Here is a 23,118-nt window from a genome sequence, read left to right on the forward strand (position 1 = left end):
TTTATAGAGGCTATTGAAGGTCTAAGATACATATTACTTTGCAAATGAATTGTTTCCTTGTAATGCAACTCATTAAATAACAACACAGTATGTGGTTGTGACTTCCTATAATATAAACCAGGAAACAGACTATATTTATAATATGTATCACACTTTTCACTACTCATATTGTTTCAGTGACAGTTTGTATACTTTACCTTCCATGTACTGATATATTTAATGGACATATTTTTAACTATCTGAAATATTTCGTGCTGTTTTCTTGATGAAGTCTCTACTCGACACTTCCTGTTTACAGTTTATTTCGCGCCAGTGTGACCACGTCGTCACCAACAAGCTAAACTCACAGCAGCCTTGACCTTTACCTCTGCTGTTAATTATTACCTATAAATTAATGATATTGGTAAGTTACCTCCAACATAAGATTGATTTTTAAAAAATATTTATATATTTTTTATTTCTTCCTGTGGCTGCACAAACGGAAACGTTTAAGTCACAACTTACCCAGCATCACAGGAGGTTTGTCGGTGCTCAGTTTAGCTGCGGCTAGCGAGGTTAGCATGTGAGTTAGCATGGTCGGTTTACCTGGATGTAAAAGTGAAACTGTGTGAAACTGTAAAAAATGTGGCTGGTGTCGCCTCTTAGTGCCTTTTATCTACAGGTTTATACCCTCATCTTTGTATTTGTTTTATCTTATGTGAACGCAGTCAGCCCAGTGGTGAGGGTCATGGCGAGGAAATCCTCCAGAGGCGTCGAGAGGCGCTCACAGACACGAAGGAGCCGGCGACAGCGGAGCAGCCTCCGGCCTGGAAGAACCATGATGACCCGCAGCAGCAGCACCGGCCTCGGCCTCCTGAGCAGGCTGCCTGCCGAGGTGTTGGACTTGATCCTGGACAAACTGTCCCGTGAGTGTGACTGGCCTGGCTTTTATATAAAGTATGAACAGTTCATCAGTCTGAAGCTTCAAACATTCAACACCTTCCCCACAGGTTGCCCTATGAAAAGAAAAGAGCAAACAGGTCCATTACAAAGGCTTTAATTTTATTTAAATTAGTCAAGAGTCAATACAGTATGAAAGATACATGACAGGTTTAGACAGTAAAAAAATTGTTTTTAAAAAGACATATTTTATGCAGTTACTTTTTAAATGATTTATAAATTAATATATCAGAATATAGTTTTGCATAGCAAATGCAGAATACACACCATACTAAATACCAAAATATGTACTTTACTTTTAAGAGACATTTGTAACAGTAGTGTTGAAATTCCAGCATGGCTTAGCGCAATATTGACATTTCTGCAGCTGCAATATTCTCATAAAGATAGAATATGCTAACATAAGGTAATAATATGATATAAATGAATGGTTGTAGAGATATAGAGATGCCTCAGCCTATAAATCATATCTTATAGAATCTAGAAAAGGGGAAATGCTCATCTGGCTCAGACCACACAAAAATTATCATTGACAATTAGTGCAAGAGCCAAATTGAAACTTGTATTTTGATATTACAATGTATTTAATTAATTTAACCCATGTGCAGCATAATGAGTTGTGAAATGGTCCTTTGTGTTTGTCAGCGCTGGAGATGAGTGTGTTTGGCATGGTGTCCAAAGAGATCACTAGACATGTGGTGAACTACATCTCCACTGTGGCCTGGAAGAATAAAACGATTGTCCAGAGCTTTCACCACTCCACCTTCCCTGAGCAGCTGTCCATCACTGGACACTACAGAAACCTGGGTGAGCAGCACTTTTCCTGATCATCACACAGCACTGCTGTACAAAGTGAAAACATAGATGAGAGCACAAGTTGTTAATTTTGTCATATTTGGTAATTAACTTTTGTGTTGAACTGTGTCTCAGGTTTGTTGTTCAAAAGATGTACCCTGTTGCTGCCAACGAAGGAGAGGTTAAAGTTTATTCACAGCAGGTTTTCTGAGGTAATAAATGGCCAGGTTATATGTTTTAATTAAAGAGTGTTAGAAATAAAATGTTATATTATTATTGTTATTATTAGCTATTATTATTACATTGTTAAATAATTTACTGAAGGTACAAACTTCAGTGTGTGGGTGTCAACCACCATTATTACACCAGGCTGATTTTATTCATCAGATGGGCAGCACTAGTTATTGTTAGAATTTAATAAAAGATTTTATTGTTAACCAAGCAGTAAAACAGTTAAAATAGAGAACAGCAAGTCTGACTTATATTACATTGTAATTGTATTTGAATGAATACATAGTTCCAGTTCTCATTGGTGTTAACAGATAGTATTGACCTAGTATTGTCCTATTGATATCTTACAGAATCCCTGCTTTTTGTTGGAGCAGTGTCTAACTCCAGACTGCATTGGCTTTTCCACCTATGGTGTCTTCCTCAGGGTGAGAAATTTATGTTACGTCCAAATAAATTCCTGATAATTTGACTCTGAGTGTAATTAAACTAAATCTCAAGTACTGTTACACTTGATACAATAAATACCATGTAATTACATGCAGATTCCATGAAACTTTCTTTGTCCGTTTGAAATAGTTTAACAAAGTTTATTGTAATAAACACTCAGACTGTAGCTACAGCCTAGTACAGGGACATGCTCAAGTGCGACACCAGGCACAGATGAAAACATACAATTAATACTTTTTGTGTTTACAACAGCAAAGGCTTTTTAAAATGTCACACCTTTACTATGTCAACACCTCAAACACCTGAAAATGGTTGCTATATTTTGTTGCCCTGTGAGATACAGTAGCATCACTACATGGGAAAACAAATGTCATGTTGATTCCTTTTCAGACACTTATCGCAGGGTGGGATGAACTGGAGTGCCACAGGGTGTTCAATTTTGTGTGTGATGTCACAAACCTGCTGCATAAAATTGAGGCAGTAATCACTACAAAACCAGGTGTGTGTGTTATGTCTGGAAGTGAATGTAGAGTAGGACAGAGTGTAAAATGGGAAATAATCGTCAGTCTCTCTGTTAAACCAAGTATATCCAGTCAGAAAGTGAAGTGAAGAGTTGACTCTGACCTGTCTCTCAGTGACTCTGGGCCTTTTACTGTCGAGCATTGTGGAAGTCTCAAAAAGCCTTTTGTTGTGTGTGTGTGTCTGTTGGTCAGGGGTGAAGTGGTACCAGGAGCTGCAGCTCCGTCTTTTCTGCCGCCAGGTTCTGTTGGACCCGTGGATTCACCAACCTGAGAGTCGATTCTGGCTGATGCAGCTGCTGAAGCCCTGGCCCATGGTGAGCCAGGCACACCTACTGTTCATCCTCTATGGACCGCTGCTCCCTGAGGGTAAGACCACCTACCTATATATGGAACAGTTTATAGAAACATTTAAATAGCGGGGATTTTGTTTGATTTAATGAGACTGATGTTTGTTTTGCCGAGTTGGATGTTTCTCCATTTGTTTACACTCACTCCCTGAGAATATGAACAGACTGTAATCATCCTCTGTTTGCAGTAAAGGTAATTTCCATGAATTATTGTTAAGTGGCGAGTATTAGTGCTGAAATCAACCTCTCTCTGCATCAGATTTCCCTCCAGCAGAAAAAAGTGACTGCTGCCATTTTGGCTATGGCTCATTGATGTTCATGTATGTGGGCATTTGATTAAATGTAAAAATGTCAGATCAGTTTGTGTAACCACAAACAGCACTAATCAAGGCATAGACACTGTATTGTGAGACTAACCGAAATACATCATGGTGTGGTGTTGTGGTCACAGTAGGTGAGCGAGTCTCTCTGCTTGCAGGCACTCTGGGCTGGCAGCATCTGGTGGACCGGGGTCAGCCTCACAGCGCTCTGTGGGACCTCGCCAGCGCCATCCTGCTGCTTTTTGGCAAACTGACAGTTAAAGGCTGGACCACAGACTCAATGGTGGCAATCCTGGAGGAGCTCATTGGTAACATACTGAAGTATAAGAGGATATTGACTACTGAAGATACAGACCATCAGACAGACACATAGTCTATGGACCCCAAGGTTACACTTATGGTGCGTTCACACCAAAAGCGTCGGGAGCGCCAGCAGCATGGGCAGCAGACGCTTTCAACGCTCTGTTCAGCTCCAACGGCCAGCAGCCAAAGGGGCGGGACTTTCAAGCAGCGCGGAAGATGTGTCCACTCAGGCGCTCTCAATTTCTCCCACTGTGAGACTCCCGGTCTGCAACTGGCTGCCGCCGCCGCTGCGATGCTCCTCATTTGCATAAATGAATGACTTCTGGCCGCTGAAACGCTCCCGATGCTTTTGGTGTGAACGCACAGTTAGACACACCGTCTTATAAGCAAAGATCATAATTTATATTAAGTTAATATTGATAATATATTATTAATAAGATGTCTGAGAAAACCTAAGGTTCTATTATGTCAAATCTAAATCATATTTAAACAAAATTCACTATTTTACACTGATGTGATATGTGATATTATACCTTTAATGAGTAGATTGTTGTCCTCTTCACCATGTCCAGTGATTCCTCAGCCCTGGCACGTGGAGAACGTGGCTCGTCTGTTGGTGCTGTGTGGCAGCAGTCTCTGCTACACGGTCCTGGCCAGCAAGGCGCTGAATGGACGCCTCCCTGAGATCTCCAGACTCATCGTCTACATCATACTGGTGAGAGCACTGGTTGTTCTGTCATCTGCTGCACAGGGCCTCATTAGGCTCGATCAGGTATACTGGGTCTTTTCTTCAGAGTCTCATCAGTTAGGGTTGCCTTTTTCTGATTTGACACCATGCAGGTAGAGGGCAGAATTACTGGACAACTTCAACAAACTAACCATGAATGCAGGATAGGAGTGAATAGGAAAGGGTGAAATGAATCATCACTTGCTGCTCGAAGTGACTCATTTTTCCACGCCTGATTTTAGTAGTTACAGTGAGAGAGGAGTCAGTCTGAGGTGAAGAGAAAACAGAGGAGGTACTATCTACTTCGTACCATCTGTATTCCTTTCTACATCAAAGACGCAGGGCTCAAATGCACCTCAGGTGTGTTCGCTAGTTTCAGACGGACACAGTTGGTATTTTCCCATCCAGCATTATTTAAATAGTAAACACACTCACTGTATGCTCAGCTAAGAGGGTTATGGGTTTGTGAATCTTAAAGGGATAGTTCAGCATTTTGGCAAATTGGCTCATTGCCATAACCCCTACAGTCACAGCAGTAGGTTCGTTACCTTTAATTGTCGGTGCAAGCTATTTTTAGAACGGCGGAGCAGAGCTGCGAGCTGCTCAGAGCTACGCTACGGAGGCTCATGGGATTTCTTGGTTTCCCTCATTAAACTCATCAGATACACAATCCAACAACTCCAAAACGCTCTGGTGGACAAGTTGTGATCTGCACATTCACCACGCTATGAGATAAATAATGTAACGTTACGAGACAGAGCTGTTTTAGAGGTAAATGCCGAAAAACTGGACCTGAACGCGCATCAGTGGTTTTGCATGAATTTACCTCTAAAACAACTCTGTCTAGTAACGTTCCGTTATTATCTCATAGCGTGGTGAATGTGCAGGTCACAACTTGTCCACGGAGTTGTTAGATTGTGTATTTGATGAGTTTGATGAGGGAAACCAAGAAATCCCCTGAGCCTCCGTAGCGTAGCTCTGAGCAGCTCACGGCTCGGCTCCACCGTTCTAAAAATAGCTTGCACCGACAATTAAAGGTAACGAACCTACTGCTATGACTATAGGGACAATGGCAATGGGCCAATTTGCCAAAATGTTGAACTATCCCTTTAAAATGAGGTGTGGTCAGCTGCCTGGTTGGCACAAGGTGCGGTGAGTGGATAAGTGATTGAGCGAAAAAACCTTGTCTGAAGTCAGAGGAGGTTATTGTAAGGACACAGTGTCAGTAATATGTACTGTGATTGGTGCTGTAATGTGTCCAATGTATGGTATTATGTTCAAAAATGTGTTGAAAAGGCATTTAAAAAGTAACCTCTTTTTTATGTTATTTTCCTGATTTTGACTTTTTATTTTTTTAGAAAGTTTATTGGCTAATTAGCCTTGACACCAAATTATCTTAACTCGTAATTGCTGATTTTATGAGTTGAAGTTGTTTTGACAACATTTGTGCCGTGAAAAATGTCTGTTTGTTGAGTTTGTTTCTTTTTAACTGCTTTGCTCTCAGGTGTGTGAGAAGGACGGTTATCACATGAAGTGGGCGGTCAGGTTGGTACAACAGATCAGCAAGGTCTTCAGCTCGGCTCCTGAAAGGTTCAACTTCATCCGAGAAGTGGAGAATATGTTTTCAGACATCATCAGGGAGGTCTTTGAGTTTTCTGTGACAGGTAAGTTTTTTTTTTTTTGGATGATGATGATTTTTCAGTAAAGTTTTAAGTCTTATTTTGACTAAACTAAATATTGAACTCACTGGAATAAATAACATGAGTTTTTGGTCCAATGATAGGATGTTAACAACAACTATACAATTATATGAATGGAGGTTGACCGAATAAGATTTCCAGATGGTGAGATGAATATGTTATGTACTGTATGCCTGGACACAATACACATGCTGTATATAGTATAGAGGAGACATTCAGGGTGTGGAAGCAGGGCTGAGTTGTCACTGAGAAAATGATTTCCCTGCTGTGTGGAGCAGCTTGTGAAAGTCTGTGTGTTGGTGTGTGTATGTGACAGCTCAGACAGATGGCATTTACTGTAGTGAGAAGTCCTTATTTTTCTACTGGATGTGTCTTTGTCTCAATGTTTCCACCCAGAGCAAAAGTATTTTAGTAATACATGTTTAACTCAGTGCTAATGTGATGATCAGATTGTAATTCTTGTCAGCACACTCACATTTACCCACACACGCTGAAGATATTGTATTTACAGTATGTCATTTGTATTCTCTGGACCACTGGTTCTCTTCTGGCTCGTGACCTTTCACAGTTTCAGTGCTGACCCTCACCACAGGCTGCGTTTGCCTCAGAGCTGTGAACAGTTCAACCACACAGTGATATTTCCTCCTCATTTTGTTCCTGTGTAACACTGTCTGTAGTTTCTGGTCTCCTGCAGAGGCACATACTTAAATCTATATATATAAAGTCAGTCACACCATCATAATGTGTTCTAGGAAACCACCATGAACACAGTGAGACTCTGCAGACCCTCTATATCCTCCTGGACTCCAGTGCTCACTTCCACACTAAATTCCTCCACATGCTCCTGAAGTAGGACCGATGCAGATGTGGCGAGACGCACAAAAGAGGAGGAAGAGTCAAAGAAGAAACAAACAGCAGGAATGACGGGGACTTGCCTTCACAACAATAGAAAGACTTGAACATTGTGTTGCCAAGTGAAGTGTTGTCATCCCAGCTTTGACAGTTCAGAGAGATCCGAGGATGAATTTCGTTGACTATGGTTCACTATATGCACTACAACACATTTTATTAAGTGGTTGAAAATAGAAATGTTTTACTACTTTGACTGAAAAGCAGTGTTATTTATACAAGTTTTATATTAAATCTGCTCTTAATCCAATTTAGGTGTTATTTTTTATGAACAGTATTTGATATGTATTCATTAATAGTAACAGTATTTATTTGACACTATTTATTTACACTGAACCTTTCACCTTGGTGCAATAATAGCATTGTCATTGAATAATTTATTAAATTGTTATTTTCAATTTGAACTTGTCTTTGTTTTATCATCATATAGTGTGTATGTGTATGTGTGTGTGTGTGTGTATAGAGAGAAATGATAAAATATTTAACGTTCAGACTAATTATATTCAGAATGCATTCATGTTTGTGTTTGTAGTGTGTTAAATGAGTACTAAAAAAGCTTTTAAATTAAAATTTAGACAGACCAGTCATACAAGTTTTACTATTAGCAGATTTTTTTATTTCATTTTTTTTAAAGAAACTTGGCGTTAAATTTGTAGCACGCACAGGAAACACTAGACTATTTGACATTGAAGTTTAAGGCCTACAACATCAAGTGTGATGAGTACTCCAAGAGGTGATTAGGTCCACTGCATCCATGGTAACAGGCAGCTCAGTCGTTCATGTGTTCATTGTTTTGATATGATCTGGAAGGAGAGAAAAAAGTTTTTTTTTTCTATGACCTTGCTTTATACAGAACTGGTTAAAAACATCAACTTTTCTTGAATTTAAAGATGTGATCTAAGGGGTCATGTAGCATTTTCTGTGACCAGATGATCTACCAGGACACATACTGTATACAGCACAAGCTTCACTTTGGGTGAAGGTAAAAAAAATATGTATGGGAGATCTACAGTACGTAGCAGACAAGAGCTCCATTCGAACAGGATCCATTATTGTAAGGGAAGTTGAGTTTAGTACTGGAATCTCTTTTGTGTTAAATATGGTGTTTTACATCCAGAAAGATGCAGAGACACAGTCTAGCACCACAACCACCTCACACGCTAATGTGACACCGTCTGATGATACTTACTGTGCAATTTGTTCTGAGAGGGAAAAGAGACACAGGACTTAATGAGGAGGGCAGACAGCATTTGAACTTTGATGTTGCCCTCTTTTCTTTTTTGGCCTAACATGTGCCAGTTTTATTTAATGTACTAAAAAGAAACGTTACCTTGTAGCCAGTCCAAGCCTTCCTGTAGGCCCTCTCCCTTGATAGCATTACTGGCACTGAAAAAAATAAGATGTCAGGTGTTAATCTGATTGTGGCACACACTCACTTTCTCATGACTTTTCTTGGATCTTGGATGTTTAAAGCTGTCGAGCTCTTAATCCATCTGCTTTCCATCTGTCTAATGAGTAAACAGGGAGGAAAACACATGTATTTGAGAGAGCCAGGCATTGGAAGAACTGCATGCTGCCGTGGCTCCCAATAATGTTTAACCGACGAGCCACAGAAAAGGACAAGGAATGTGAACAGACTTTGGAGACAGACCCAGGAAGTAAGCACAGAGTAAACACACCTGGTCTCATTATTGTCTCTGTTAAATACTCTAAGCTGCAAATCTGGAAGCACAAAATGTTTCTGATGGGGAAGTGACAGGACTTGGCTGAGTTCAGTCAATTTAATCCACTTCCTTCAAAGCTGCCAAATACTTGAATGATTCCTGTAGCAAACAACTTAACAATGCCTCTGGAGGTTGTTGACTTTCTCTGGTTTTTCCCTCAGAGACGCCTCTTCAGGGTGACTACTGCACAATAAGGCAGCCACATGAACGCCACAGCAGGACTCCTACAACTGTGAAAGTGTGAAGTAGCAGAAATAAAGAGCTTATAAATACTGGAGCTCCGGACTGACGGATACATTACCAGATGTGCCAGGGTTTGTCTTTGATGTTCTCCAAACACAACATCTGTGAGACCTTGACAGAGGACATGGCGTCCCGCAGATCCATCTTGTTAGCAAAGAACAATACTGGTATCCTTTTACTGCGGATATCTGGATAATGAGAAAAAAAAACTGTTGAGTCATCAACCATCTAACATATATTATTTTATTACTAGAGCACAGACAGTTTTGGACTCAAGAATCAAGGCAGAAGATTATGTGGACATTATGTATTGGTTGTGAGGGCTATTTCTTCTCTTTTCTATTGTCCCTTTGGCCCAGCACCCCAAGCAAGGGATGTGCGTATATTTTCACAATTTTTTGACATTATGTATTGTAAAATTAATTTCTGTATTATAATACATTAAACTTTTTATTTGAAAGTGCAGTGATCAGTGAAATCAACTGTAGAGCACTGAAAACATAAAAACTCTAAACTGTTCATAATACATGAAATACTGTGAATAGACTAAAACAGGACACTGCTAATGCCAATAAATCAAATACACATTTGTATTTGTGTATCATACCATATTGAATTTGTGTGTTAGATCTAATGCATGTTACAGAGTTTCCCACAGTCGACCTGTGATCATATATGCAAAGAGAATATTACATTTAATTAATCTCATCTCTCTCTTTATATCACAGATGAAGAATATGAACCCGGAACCACACCTGGTGTTTCATAACAGTCCAACTATGATGAATATTTATTTACAGTATGTCTCTAAACTGTGTCCTGCAGATTGTGTCAACACATCAGACCGGACTGGACGGGGGAATTCACAATGAGTGCTGCGACAGGATATTTTTTGTACCTTCGTGGTTCAGAAGCGTATCCAGCTCCTCTTTGGCAACAACCATTCTCAGTTTGTCACCGCTGTCAATGACAAATATGATGGCATGGCTTTCTCTGAGGAGGACGAGAGGAGACACTGTCAGTGACACACAGCCACGCTCGAACTAATGCTGCGCCCACTAACATCAGCATATCACGTTGTGCGTTTCATACTTGTAGTAATGCTCCCACAGGTTTCTGTATCTGCTCTGGCCAGACATATCAAACACTGTGAAGGACAGGCTGCATGCAGAGAGAGAGAGAGAGGGAGAGATGGAGAGAGATGAGCACGACACTGCTGCATGTTTACTGTCTAACTAATAAAAACACAGTAGAAACGTCTCTAGGGGTCTACCTTGAACTCTTGAACTTTTCAATGTTGAAGCCAATTGTTGGGACTATTTCTTGTGCCTGCGTCTGCTTGCACACACACACACACACGAGCACAAACACAAACACACAAAAACAGACAAGTAATGGCAAAAGTATGTCAACAAGGAAACTATGAGGAAGGTATGATATGGGCTTTACCTGACTAGCATGTTTCCACTCCTCTGACAGTGGGCCTAAATGATTCGAATGCTGAAAACAAGCAATCAGTGCATGATTGCAGTGACATATAGGAGACTTTGACAGGCCGTCATCCCTAGTGATCATATGGTATTAGACAAGATTTACAGTATGTGTATAACCCACATGGCAGGACTACATACACAGAGGCCTCACAGTCTTCCTCTTAACAACAGTTAAACGCAGTGGCAGTGAAGCCAGTGTTGTGTACTCACATTAGTTGGCTTCAGCTGGTTGATGATAGTGGTTTTACCGCTGTTGTCCAGTCCCAAACACAAAACATTAACCTCTTTCTTCCTCAGGCCGAGCCAGCCCGACAGTTTATCCAGCAGCCCCATTAGACTCAGTTACCTCTGCACCATTAAATTTTTAACACATGGCCCCATAGATGGTCTGATTACTGCTAATTACACAAACTGCATTCACAAAATCTCATAGAAAGCAAACAATGAAGACAAACATAGCCGTGAATAGTGTGCTACCGCTTGCTGAGAATAGACACGAGCCAAGTTGCTGCCTGGGCATCCCAGCTTGTGACAGGTAATCCTATTAAGGCGATTTAAGCTCCGTGAACCACCCGGTGACCTGATCACGGTATATGGAGCTTCCCAGGCCCCCCATCCATCCAGATGCATTTGTTTTAGTGCCCTGAAGCACCTTACCTCTCTCTGAGGACCCCCTCTCTCACTAAAGGCCCCTTGAAGCCACATGAATACACAACATCAGAAGCTCCAACTTCCTCTGCCTCTAAAATAATTGCAGCCATTGTCAATCTGCTCCGTCAGCCGGTGTCCAACACAGTCTAATTCAACCCATCTGTCGAGTACATCTGTAACAAATAAGGGACAGGATGCACAAATCCATATACAGTACAAATGTCATGGCAAAGTACGACACAGGATACAGTCACAATAAACTCATATTATACATATTATAACAAATATAAGCTGACCTGAAAATGTTCTTTTCACAATAGGGCTTTGACAGTCTTCCTTAAATTTCACACCAAAGGTTAAAATTAGCATAATTGCAGAAATTCAATATAGACGCTTCACATGGCAGCTCTGGAGGGGGCCGGTGGTCCAACAGCTCCATCTCTTGGTTACGCATCACGTGTGCAATTCAATGTAGAAGTTTCAAGGTTGACAAAGGTGATTTACAGTGTAACAGTGATATAAAGCTGACAATACAACACAGGCCTACTTACAAACATGGTGGGAAAGTACTATGTAAACAATACAGTTTATTATATCATTGTCATTCTATCATTTCAAGCATGGACTAACTTTTTAAGTAAAGGTGGTGTATATCTTCTGAGTGGATGTCTGCTAGGTGTCAGGCTTCGGTGAGGTGAGGTGAATTGAGGCTGCGGCTGCAAGCAGCACACACTGTTTACTCGTAGAGAACCCTCCGACCCGGTGATATGGTGGTAAATAAAAAGCGGAGAGAGACGTACGGTTCATCTTAGCACTAGAAAACAACAGCATCTCCCAACCTGAAAAAATACCAGACAGCGTTTCCTCCTTGGAAATCAATGCAGTTCTGATTCTGTTTACTCGGACCTGAGATAAAAATCGAAACAGAATTAAATGAGCAGTCAACCACCAGAACTGTTCATCTTTATTTGCAAATAAATATTCGCTGTAACTGCCTCTTACAGTGTGCAAGATCTACAACATCTCTTTGGAAATCATAGAAAAATAAAATACAAGAATTATAAGTATACTTGTACTTTGTACAAAAGAATGTTCTAACATTGCTCAGCAGTAGAACATGCTAAACAAACAGCATCTGATATTCTCCATATTCTATAGAGGGGGTGGTGAGCATGTGTGTGTGTGTGTGTGTGTGTAAATATGTGTGTGGCGTGTGCACGTTTCCCTGCTCCTGAAGGCCTGGATGCATAACTAGACTGTGAGCCACAGGCACAGACCTCTAGTCTCTGAGCCTCCGTCTGTGATAGAGGCCACAGCTGTAGACCGGCGGCTGCTCCCTTCAACATGAAACACAACTCAAACTAATGGCTCGGTTCTGTGACTGCACTCAAACTCTTCAACTAAAGTATTTCTGCCTAACAAAGTGGAGGATATTCAGTGTGTGTGTGTGTGTGTCTGTGCATGTGTAACTGTTGATGTTAAAATGACACGAGTTAAGATGCTGCTGTTAATGCTCATTATTCCTCTTCCTCTGTGGTTCAATCTCAGCTCCGTCCTAACCACACAGATCTGAGATCAGTTTTCTTCTCTCCGTCAGGGTTTAGCTACTTCTGCTGCCTCCTACTCTAACTCTACTGACACTCTGCAGGACTTTCCTACTCATCATTGACTTGGAGAATGTAACAAAATCACATTAGTGGCAAACATCTGAATACTTGACATCATCTACTGCAGATCCAACAGTTTTCACTTCAGACTATGCTTATGTACACTAGACTCCCAAACTGACACGATTGCCACAACCTTAACATGACCACAGGGTAAGCACAGACTGGGGCAGAAGTAGTGCTCCCTGAAATCCATCAGGTGGCTTCACACCTGAGATGGATTATTCAGCTCTGACATCTTAGATCAACTTTGTCCCAGAAGGACAAACCGCTGCCTGTATCCGTGTATGCAGGCAAAAAAAAAGAAAAAGAAAAAGAAAGGACAAACATATGTGAGAGGATTTCTGATCAATTTCTGAAAAACCATAGAAGTCCAAGTTCAGTTTCCGAACACCTCCTATCTATACAGTATCTAAGATCTGTGAAACATTCATATGTTAAGACAGTGGAGCTGTGTGAGTGTCCTGTCAGGCAACGTTTAACATTCACAATCCCAAAAAAAATCAGGCCGATCACACTGTGAGTACACTGGCTGCTAAAAAACTGTCGGAATAGACTTGTATGGTTATTCACCTGAAGGCAACGGATCCGGTTCTGCAAGCTTAGCATGTGATAATAAAAACTGGTGCATGGTGTGTGAGCCTCATGTTTACATGTCAACAAGAGTTCTCTCATTGCACAATTCTTCATCTCTCTGAGATACTGAGGTGACTGCATAATACTGTATTGCTGACTTGGATAAAAATCTTAAATAAATAAAACATTTTAAATAAGATCCAGATTTACTAGGGCTTTCACATACAGGACTGCACATATATAGATATTAGGTTATGATAATAATTATCGATTAATTGTCTATACACTTTTAAACATTCAAGAAATCGCCATTACTTACTTCTTGCGTCTTTCTTCAAGTATTAGCGTACGATTCTCTGGAGAGAGGGTAAACTAAAGCAATGCAAATAATCCCTTCATGATAAATCATTAAACTCCAAAACAACAGAAAAAAAATATTGAGAATATTTTTTTTTTTTTCAAAAGACAAAACGTTTTCGATTGCACACCCGATAGCAGCTACATGAGCACATAACTCCGAGCGAGAAAAGAACAAAAGAATCTGTAGATTATGTTTGCAAATCTACATCTCTAGATATTGTTGCTCCACACACAAAGTACTGCTGCTGCAACAAGGCATTACATTCCCCTAAGTGAGGGCCGGCGCCAGTCTGTCAAGTCTGTGATAGTCTGGCAGAACCAGGTTTACTGGGTAAGAGGTGTAGAGTAGAAAAAGGTCTGTTACTACTGGATGTGAGGGAGACCACGGGGCAGTCTGCTGTGGCGGTCTGTCCAATGACCTCCTGCATGAGGGGTTGAGGCTCAGGCACAGGCTGCAGACTGTCAGTCCTACAGTCTAGACTTCACTTTCGTCTGCTCCATATATCTGTCCATCCCAGTTTCTGTCTGTGGGCGTCCTCATACATGGAAACCCTTCTCCTGTTCGTGCAGTAGCTGAAGACGAAGGGTCTGTAAGCTGCTGATGATCCGCCTCTGGTGGCCGATCAGCTCCACGCCAATACGCCTCACATCTCTAGGTCGAGAGGGAAACACAAAAACACAACATACACACACATCACTTTAACTTTGTGCTTGTTAAGACATTTGCATGAGCCTTGTTGGAGATCTTCTGAGTCACATAGACTACTGCATGTTTCCACTGCTCTCATTTTTCTATCCTCATGAAAACATTGTGTATGTGTATACAAACGATGAGTTTACCTGAGACGCTACATTTCAGTTACAGCGTCTTAAATCTACCAGCGCAAGACTCTGTATCAGCTGATCAAAGCCTCAAACACCTGAGCCAGTCATCTGACTTTTTATTTAGAAGTGGCTTATTCCGCACTGTCCATTTAACATTATTATTACTATTCCACTGATTATGGTTTATATTGGTTGTCCACCTTATTGATGATGTAATTATCATTTTGGCCTCTAGGATTGGTCATTACAATGTAGGGCTCAGAAAAAAACAGTGTCTACATTATGAATGTGTTGGTGGAGCAAGGTCTATGAAGAAAGTATTCTGTCTTTAATACTGACAGTGCATTGGAATTTATCTTCTTTGTACAGATCAACCTCTTCTATTTGAAAAATTTAATTTGTGCTTCAGCAATTTAATAAAACACTTTTTCAAAGGCTTTCAAAGCACAGTCTGAAGATGCACCTGATGACATCACCATGACTTTGTCTGGGTGACAGAAGACAGTCTGAATAGTGCTCCGTGTAATGATAATGTCAGCTCCATGAGTAAAATCAGCAAAGCACTGTTGCTGTAAAGATAGCTCCTCCTTGGTTTCTGGGCATGTAATAATGGTTATGTTTAGGCTTATCTACTCACTCAATGCCCATCCTGGCCACAGAATCCAATGTGTTGTAGCCTGCTGCCATGAAATTGCTCTTGTACTGACTCATCTTGATGGAGTCCAGCCAGTCACCGACGGAGATGAACATTGGGTAGTCCATTTCCTCCCCCGGAGACTCTGGTAGACTGATGCAAAAAAAAAAAAAAAAAAAAAAATCAGCTAATGTCAGATCCTGTCTATATTTATAAAGCATTTCAGAGTTGGAAAACTGGCCAGAACTTCTCAGAGTGACGCATATTTGCTGCAACTTTTTTTCAACTTTCTCACCCGAGGAAAGTGATGCTATCTTTGCCTGGGCTGAGGAGAGGCATCCTCTTATAGCTCAGTGTTAATTACTACTAAACTCTCAAGTTAAAGTAGTTCCAGAGACAAACATCCACTCAAATGAATCAAAGCAGCATCTAGAGTTGAATGAATTAAGAAATACTATCGAATCCTCAGTGCTGTACCTCTGAATGTCCTCTACCAGTGGCAGCAGGCTGCTGGGGTTGCGGATCAGTTTATCCAAGAAGGAGACAACATCTGTGAATTTGGGCCGATGACTCCTCTCCTTCTGCCAGCAGTGCAGCATCAGCTGATGCAGGGCCACAGGACAGCCCATTGGTGCAGGCAGCCGGTAGCCCTCTTCAATGGACAGAATCACCTGCAGAAGCAGATGGAGAGGAGAGAGGGTCAGATCTAAATGTGGAGGACGACTGCTGTGTCTGCTTGGTTGAAGAGTTGATGAGTGTCATAACCAGTTTGCTAATGGTCACTTTGAAGAGCTGTTTGTATTTGACACTTTGTTCTACAGAAAAAGGAAGGTAAACCAGGGGTGTAACATGCACTGTAATTGGCACAATTACACAAAGAGTTAAGAACAATTAAAATGTATCATGAATTTCAAATGTACCACATGTAATGTTGACTAAATTCACCTACTTTACTGCATTAGCATGCTAACTAATAATACTTCTAGAAAAAGAATGACAAAGATATATAGGGAACATTTAGGTCAAATTAATAAGAGTTCTGCCTGTCGGCAGCAAATAGTATTGACGTAGAGATGATGAAGAGAACAGAGGAAAAATAATCAAAACAGAGAGCGTGATCACATTTAATTGTTATTATAAACTTCTATCATTCCTCACAACCTCTTCCTTGGATATTTGATTTTTGTTGTGCTGAAACGACTATCAATCAACTCCTGTATGGTTTGCTTTTTCAGCTGAGCTGATGGTATGTACTGGCCTCCATATAGTCCATCTCCAATCATACTGTACCTGTGGTTGCTTGGGAACCATGTATCTTTGCAGGGAGCAATGGTAAGTGGCTGTCCAGGATGAGATAGTGTTGGGCTGGTTTTGCAGCTTGGCTGGCCTTTTGCCTTGGAAAGAACTTCTAAGCAATTCCCAAATCCTCCCCAAACCCCGAGACCTTAGTGAATGTGTTCGTGTGGGTGTCTGTGTATAGATGTGTAAGAGTCTGTGTGTAAGGGGTTGAAGGGATTACGGTGGAGCTTTCACACTCAGCGGAGAGAGGGATGGATCTGCTTCCTCCATGGCCCTTCCAATCCCTGACCACAGCCCAGGGATCAGCGGGTTGCTCAGCCACACTGAATCCACAGCTTTAAACCCTCCTCCCAACCCCTCTACTGGACCCAAGTCCTCTGAACCTCTGACCTTTACTGCTCTTTTCTGTTCCCCCCCTCCCTCATCTTTCTCATCCATTTGCTGAATCTGACCAGCGTTTCGGTTCCTAACCTCCTCTCACTCAGCTTTCTGATGCGAAACAGTCAGTCAAGAATCAGGCGAAAGGGCAACAGTTGTAACAGATGCAATAGAAAGTAATTACAGTTCAAAAAATGTGTGTGTGTGTGTGTGTGTGTGTGGAAATTCTGCAGATATTTGCAAATACAAAGAAACAACTTGTTTCTTTGTATTTGCAAATATCTGCAGGATTTTTCTAATTGTTGGCATTGCCACACTGACGCTTCATATAGCTACAAAACATAGTGCTGGAAGTCTGGTGAGTGCTTTATTCTTTTTAGTTACATTAGTTTCAATGTTGTTTTCTGATGCGGCTGATAAAGATAGTGGAATCTGCCGTGAGTAGATGATGCATACTCACTACACAGTCTATCATTTTTCTCCCTATTTGGGTAGACATAGCTGTTTCTGCCCTCAACATTTCTACAAATCTTGATCACAGTCATAATTGCAGCGTAGTATAAACAAAATAGAACAAACTAATGACTCCAAATCTGTTTTACTTGATGCTAACTTTAATTTTTCATTATTATTAACTGAGATCTCAACTTTGTGTTTAAGGAGGAAACCAGCCGGCAGCTCAGTGGAGGGGTGGCGTGGCTTTTTCTCAGAGGAAATAACTGTAGTGTAAACCAACCTCATGATGATTACAAATACTCACATCCTGATTGGACATCTCCCAGTATGGCCGTTCCCCGTATGACATCACTTCCCACATGACAATGCCGTAACTCCATGCGTCACTGGCTGAGGAGAATTTCCTGTATGAGATGGCCTCAGGTGCTGTCCATCGAATTGGGATCTTACCTCCCTGTTCACACACACACAAAATAAAATAAAGACATATGCATTTATAGATCAACTCAAACCATCACCCGACAGTCTTAAATGTTCCACATTTTACACTTTACTGGTTTTATGTTTTAAGTGTCAATATCCATTCTCTGTATTTGTGGATTTAATTTAGTTTATTCTATCTTTCAGGCTTCTCTCAGGAACTCCAGCAGACAACTCAGCCACTCTTTTATTGGCTGACTTTTCTGAGTGATACAATAAAAATGTAGCAGATTTTAAGTAAACATTCAGAGAAACTAAATCCAAGATTCGATGATGGGTTCATGTGGGTGGGGCTTGGGGCATGCTTGAGGGAAGTGGCTGCTTTGTTGTGACATCACAAAGTTAAGGAAGTCTCAATGGGTCATTGTAAGGTTCAGTTTTGGGTGTGCGTTTTCTGCAGAACTAAGCATTATGATCATTTCACAGTAGTAACCTTACACATATGGGAATTTTCTTCTAATGTTTATTAGGTACAACATCTGATAAATGTTTCAAATACAGTATATCTCCCCATCTCAATGGCCTCATTGCAATGAGTTTTGACTGAAGGAAGTTGTTGTGACAGTGTGCATGTAGAGTGCAGTTAGAGTCATGTAGAACCATTTTAACCACGAGTGCTTCTCTTTTCTGAATCTTGAACCAAATTCTCTCACCTCACCTCACCTCACCTCACCTCACCTCACCTCACCTCACCTCACCGTGGATTTCGATCGCAGACTTGTGAAGCTGAAAGTTTACCTTGGAGCCATAAACAACATTTCTTTCTCACAATAACCTCAATAGAAACCCAGGAAATAGAGGTCACTGTGGGTTCAGACAGATTTACAGAACAACGTCCTTTCAGCAAAAACATTTTGAAGTTGAGCTTTTGCTACATAAGGCAAGTCTTTCACTTTCACTGGCCTCAGGAGAGAAATTTCATCAGTCTAATCAGGTAGGAGAGGAGTGATGCATCAGTTAGCTGATGTGGCAAGCGTACATACACTTTAGAGCTTCCGTCTGTGCACACAATCTTTGATGTTTGTCCTTCAGTGGAAAGTGTCCAACATTTCACATGTCTTTCCAAAGACCTTCCTGATACTGAAGTCATTCCATCTGCAGCTTGTTCGGGGTACTGTGGGTACAAGTTTGTACATCAGATACTCTTTATGTTACTGTGATGTTACCGAGAGGATCAGCAAAAGGCGTTGCTTGTCGGATCTGCTCTGCAACTTAACGACTGTACCTTCAATAGTTTTAACTTCCACTGTTGCTTCAAATGAGGTTCTCTCAAAATGCATGAAGAGACCAGGAGGGTTGGCTTACTAGTCGTAAATGTGAATGACGTAGTAAAAATATGTATGCTTGATGTAACTGCTGCAATTTTAGCGTATACTGTACGTGGTGGAGGTATGTGTGTCTTGTCAATGAGACACCGATTTCTAGCACAATATTGTTAGTTTGTGTCAGACATAAATAACTGAGACATAGAGATTTTTTCAAAATGAAAAGATAAATCATTCAGCAAGACTTGGGTTATCTTTAATAATTTAAGATGACAGTGAGATTGCAAAGCAGCTGCTTTACCATGCGAACGCGCACAGTAAATAAATGACTTAAACTGATCCACACACTCTTCACACTCCAGCTAAACGTACTGTAAGGAATACAGAAAATCTTTGTTTATGTAATGTACTTTTGTTAAAGGGCCTAGATTTTACACTTGTTTTAGTGTTTCATTTAACGTTTTGATATCCATTGTAAGACATAGTTGTGGTTTTAGGTAACAAAACAGGTCAGCAGACCAGTGACTACTTTGTTGTGACTTTGTGAACTCACAGAAGTCTGATGGCTGGATTTTATAGCTCAGCTTGTCAATACAGGCTGTATGCACTTCTCTGTGGACTGAGGCTTTGACACTTTCACATGATTATTATGAAACCTACACCTACTTCATTATTTAAAATACAATACAATAGAGGATCTTCAAAAAGAAATATCAAGCAAAAAAAAAAAGGATCGGAAAGTGTGGTATGAGGTGTTTCAGATTTTTTAATGCAATTTAAGAATTGAGAAAAGTAGGTTATGACTATAGGAAAGCCTGAATTTCTAACTAGAGGAGCCCTGGCTTCTGGCATTAAACATGAATGAGTTCCCAAATAAACATAATAGCAAAATCTTGAAGCAATTTTCAATACTAATAGGTAAAAGGTATAAGTGTTGTCAGTGCTGTCATTCTTTGTGTCTGTGTCAAAACATATACAGGAGCTCAGCTATGATCTTCAGTGGATGATATATAATAAGTAAATAAATATAAATAAAAATAAATAATAAGATACAATTAGGTTCAGGATTACTGCATTATGCCTCTGATCCCCTCAAGACAGGATGCTGTTGTGTGAACTGTTCACCGCTGAAGTAAAACATGTTAATAGTGAACACTTCAAGCATTAAAAAGGTAGTGTACCGTTGTGGTGTAGGCCGCCTCCGGGTCGTCCTCCAGCACTCGAGACAGGCCGAAGTCTGACACTTTACACACCAAGTTGCTGTTGACCAGGATGTTTCGAGCTGCCAGGTCTCTGTGAACGTAGCCTATGTCTGACAGGTACTTCATGCCCGAGGCGATGCCACGCAGCATGCCCACCAACTGGATGACAGTGAAGTGACCATCATGTTGCTGACAGGGAGAGCAGACAACAGAAGAAAATTAACTTACAGAAATGAGAGAAAATGGGGAGAAAATAAACAAGACAAGGAAAGAACAATGACCAAAAGCAACAGAGTGTCTATTGAAACATAAATCGGAGACAGTTTATTACTGACAGTTTGACAATTGACATTGTGCTGCTATAAATAGTAGCTGCTATAAATATGCTCCAAAATTTAAGAGAAAAAGACAAACTGCTTGTTTTTCCTATGATTTTAACTAACTTTCTATTCCTCCTCTGTTTGCAACTAAGCACATTGTTTAGCTTGAGCCAGTGACTGAGGGTACATTTGCTATCGGCCTGCAGGGGCTTATAATGACCTGATACACACTGACGTGTAGAGGTAGTGTGGTTCCAAAAGACTAAAGCAAATGCAGTGATGTGCTTTTTCTTTTCATATCAGCAATTTGGACCTGTGTTTATTTCCTACAAAATACTCCCTGAGGCAGGAAATACACATAATCATACCCAAGTTCTTTGATCACATCAACACTCACCCTCAGAAATGAGTCCAATGATCCATTTTCCACATATTCCACCACGATCATCACAGGTCTGCCTGCAAACACAGCAATACACGGGCCTTACACAATTAATGAATAAATCATTGTTAATACCTGTAGGTAGGCATCAGTGCTCAAAGAGACAATATTATTAGATTTCATATAACCTTGACTGCTTGATTCAATGGATCAAGTCTCCTCTAACTACAGATTAAATTCATGTCTGCTAAGCATCAAGGGAATGTGTCAGCAGTGAAACTAATAAAAGCATGGAACAACACCGAGCACAGGCCGGTCAGCATGATAGATGATAGCACATGGTCACTCATCTATTTGTTCCTAAATGATCATCTGATCAACCACAAGATAATGTTTGGAGGTGGGAGGTAGGTGACACATTGGACTCTGGTAAACATTGGTGAACAAAAGTCACACAGCACAAACTGTGAGCTCAACAAGTCCTAGAGGGCGGTAGCAGGGAAGACTACATTGGTGTGTGTTCAGGAGTGGATTGAACAGTGATTGGTACATCAAGTGAAGATTCATATTTCTCCTCCATCTCTACATGTTCAACTGGCAAATGGGATCTGTTTTGCATTCAGTCCGTCTATAACATAAAACATTCATTAGAGACACAGGTGCAGGCGCACTTTCTCTATCCAATTGTTATTGTTTCCCCACAGAGGATCCCTGTGGTGTTACAGATTGACTGGTTTACAGCTGGGAGGCAGTCGTCCAGCCCCGTGTGCTGGTGAGCTGTAAAGAGCTCTCAACTGCTGGAGTAAGAAATAAAACTGTTACTGTGGCAAAGTGACACCACGGTATTACATTTCCAATTCAAGTCGTCTTTTGTCACTCAAATAGGAATATGAAAAAGCACATTGTTACAGGTGGAGATGACAGATTTGTAAAAGCCTTTCTTTAATACAACTAATTAACTAATTTAATACGACTGAATGCATGGTGTTTCACAATCCAAGATCAGACATAAGCAGTGTCCCTTCAGAGACTAAAGACATTTGATAATTTCCTCAGTTTCCACAATGAGGTAAAAGTACAGATGCCTATGACAATAGTGCACTTGCTCCACATATATTCCTTATTGGAGGAAATTAAATCAATTTGGGTAACAAGGAGATAGTTTACAGCCTGTGCCATATTACAACAAACCTAAATAATGGAAATCACCACTACTTCACACCCACTGTTTTATAAGCGGGTAATAACCACAATGTTAGTAAGGTAATTTTTTTTTTCAGGTGTTAACGATAGTTTAAGTAGCTACAAAATAAAAAAGAAAGACGGGAGAGTGTCACATGTGGTTTCAGCTCTGTATCTGATTTACCAGCCATGGGAAGTCTTCAGAAGTGGCTATAGGTTCATCCATGGTAGAGAAGCTGTTCAAATGCAATTTTCCAAACCAAGTGCTTAGTCCTCGTTGTTGTGAGGGAAAAACATACTGTGTGGAAATGCAGCAGATAAAGCATACATTTCACCTTTGTGTAGCTTTTTACGTACATTTATTTTTCATTGCCTCTTGTCCTTCACCATCCACATATGGCACCACTATGCCTGTTCCTGAAAACCACAAAAAGGCACAATCTAAGCTTCAAGCAGTAGGGTTTTATTTTGCAAGTGGAGGGTTTGGCCAACGCTGGTTGTGATTTTATTTCTCCTCCACCTTTGATGAAGAACAGCTCAAGGCCACTTTTCAAGTTTTTCATTGGGAGGCATCTGGAACTGTCAAATAATGCTACATGATTAAAAAAAACAGATGGTGCAAACTACTGTGACACCAAAACTGCATTGTTCCAGTGGATTGTCAATGACACACCCGTAACTCCACCTCCCAGTGTGGCTCAAAACATATGCTAAACAGGCACAGGTTAAAACACTGCTCCTG

General features: G+C 40.7%; 3 protein-coding genes across 6 annotated transcripts in view; 1 reads left to right on the forward strand and 2 right to left on the reverse strand.

The window, feature by feature from the left end:
* Nucleotides 1–293: 293 nt before the first annotated feature.
* LOC146964851 (F-box only protein 47-like) lies at nucleotides 294–7,583 on the forward strand. 3 transcript variants are annotated; one of them, XM_085764699.1, is made up of 11 exons: nucleotides 294–403; nucleotides 708–905; nucleotides 1,585–1,746; nucleotides 1,870–1,946; nucleotides 2,316–2,390; nucleotides 2,803–2,911; nucleotides 3,126–3,299; nucleotides 3,759–3,908; nucleotides 4,476–4,618; nucleotides 6,135–6,294; nucleotides 7,083–7,583. In XM_085764699.1, the coding sequence occupies exons 2-11, from the start codon at nucleotides 728–730 to the stop codon at nucleotides 7,181–7,183; spliced, it is 1,329 nt and encodes a 442-aa protein (XP_085620825.1). In that variant the 5' UTR covers nucleotides 294–403; nucleotides 708–727; the 3' UTR covers nucleotides 7,184–7,583. The 3 variants fall into 3 exon arrangements, with proteins under 3 accessions (XP_085620825.1, XP_085620826.1, XP_085620827.1); XM_085764700.1 differs by having other exon boundaries at nucleotides 7,184–7,583; XM_085764701.1 differs by lacking the exon at nucleotides 2,316–2,390.
* Nucleotides 7,584–7,787: 204 nt separating this feature from the next.
* Nucleotides 7,788–11,234, reverse strand: LOC146964852 (ADP-ribosylation factor-like protein 6). 2 transcript variants are annotated; one of them, XM_085765619.1, is made up of 8 exons: nucleotides 10,910–11,233; nucleotides 10,656–10,706; nucleotides 10,480–10,541; nucleotides 10,299–10,367; nucleotides 10,105–10,199; nucleotides 9,265–9,394; nucleotides 8,570–8,625; nucleotides 7,789–8,042 (listed from the first exon to the last, which is right to left on the reverse strand). In XM_085765619.1, exons 1-8 carry the CDS (start codon nucleotides 11,030–11,032, stop codon nucleotides 8,017–8,019), a joined length of 612 nt encoding a protein of 203 aa, XP_085621745.1. In that variant the 5' UTR covers nucleotides 11,033–11,233; the 3' UTR covers nucleotides 7,789–8,016. The 2 variants fall into 2 exon arrangements, with proteins under 2 accessions (XP_085621746.1, XP_085621745.1); XM_085765620.1 differs by lacking the exon at nucleotides 10,656–10,706 and having other exon boundaries at nucleotides 7,788–8,042; nucleotides 10,910–11,234.
* A 2,419-nt stretch (nucleotides 11,235–13,653) lies between these two features.
* The window catches only part of LOC146964853 (ephrin type-A receptor 6-like), a 173,454-nt gene continuing 163,989 nt past the window's right edge, over nucleotides 13,654–23,118 (reverse strand). The window contains exons 12-17 of the mRNA XM_085764227.1: nucleotides 21,210–21,271; nucleotides 20,472–20,681; nucleotides 17,850–17,999; nucleotides 15,890–16,083; nucleotides 15,416–15,565; nucleotides 13,654–14,605 (exon numbers count right to left, since the gene is read on the reverse strand). Coding sequence (XP_085620353.1) covers nucleotides 14,491–14,605; nucleotides 15,416–15,565; nucleotides 15,890–16,083; nucleotides 17,850–17,999; nucleotides 20,472–20,681; nucleotides 21,210–21,271 — 881 coding nt within the window. The 3' untranslated portion in view covers nucleotides 13,654–14,490. The remainder of the gene's footprint in view (nucleotides 14,606–15,415; nucleotides 15,566–15,889; nucleotides 16,084–17,849; nucleotides 18,000–20,471; nucleotides 20,682–21,209; nucleotides 21,272–23,118) is intronic.

The sequence above is a fragment of the Trachurus japonicus genome, chromosome 21 (genome assembly GCF_045865225.1).
Source record: "Trachurus japonicus isolate A0001 chromosome 21, Traja_1.0".
Lineage (NCBI taxonomy): Eukaryota > Metazoa > Chordata > Actinopteri > Carangiformes > Carangidae > Trachurus > Trachurus japonicus.

Excerpts from the sequence above, each read along its gene's own strand:
- LOC146964852 (XM_085765619.1), bottom strand. The coding sequence starts at position 11,032 with ATGGGGCTGCTGGATAAACTGTCGGGCTGGCTCGGCCTGAGGAAGAAA. Across the intron at positions 10,707-10,909 it reads ACCAGCTGAAGCCAACTAAT|CATTCGAATCATTTAGGCCC; the intron begins GTGAGTACACAA and ends GCTTGTTTTCAG. Across the intron at positions 9,395-10,104 it reads TACGCTTCTGAACCACGAAG|ATATCCGCAGTAAAAGGATA; the intron begins GTACAAAAAATA and ends CTCATTATCCAG.
- LOC146964851 (XM_085764699.1), top strand. The coding sequence starts at position 728 with ATGGCGAGGAAATCCTCCAGAGGCGTCGAGAGGCGCTCACAGACACGA. Across the intron at positions 2,391-2,802 it reads CCTATGGTGTCTTCCTCAGG|ACACTTATCGCAGGGTGGGA; the intron begins GTGAGAAATTTA and ends ATTCCTTTTCAG. Across the intron at positions 3,909-4,475 it reads AATCCTGGAGGAGCTCATTG|TGATTCCTCAGCCCTGGCAC; the intron begins GTAACATACTGA and ends CACCATGTCCAG.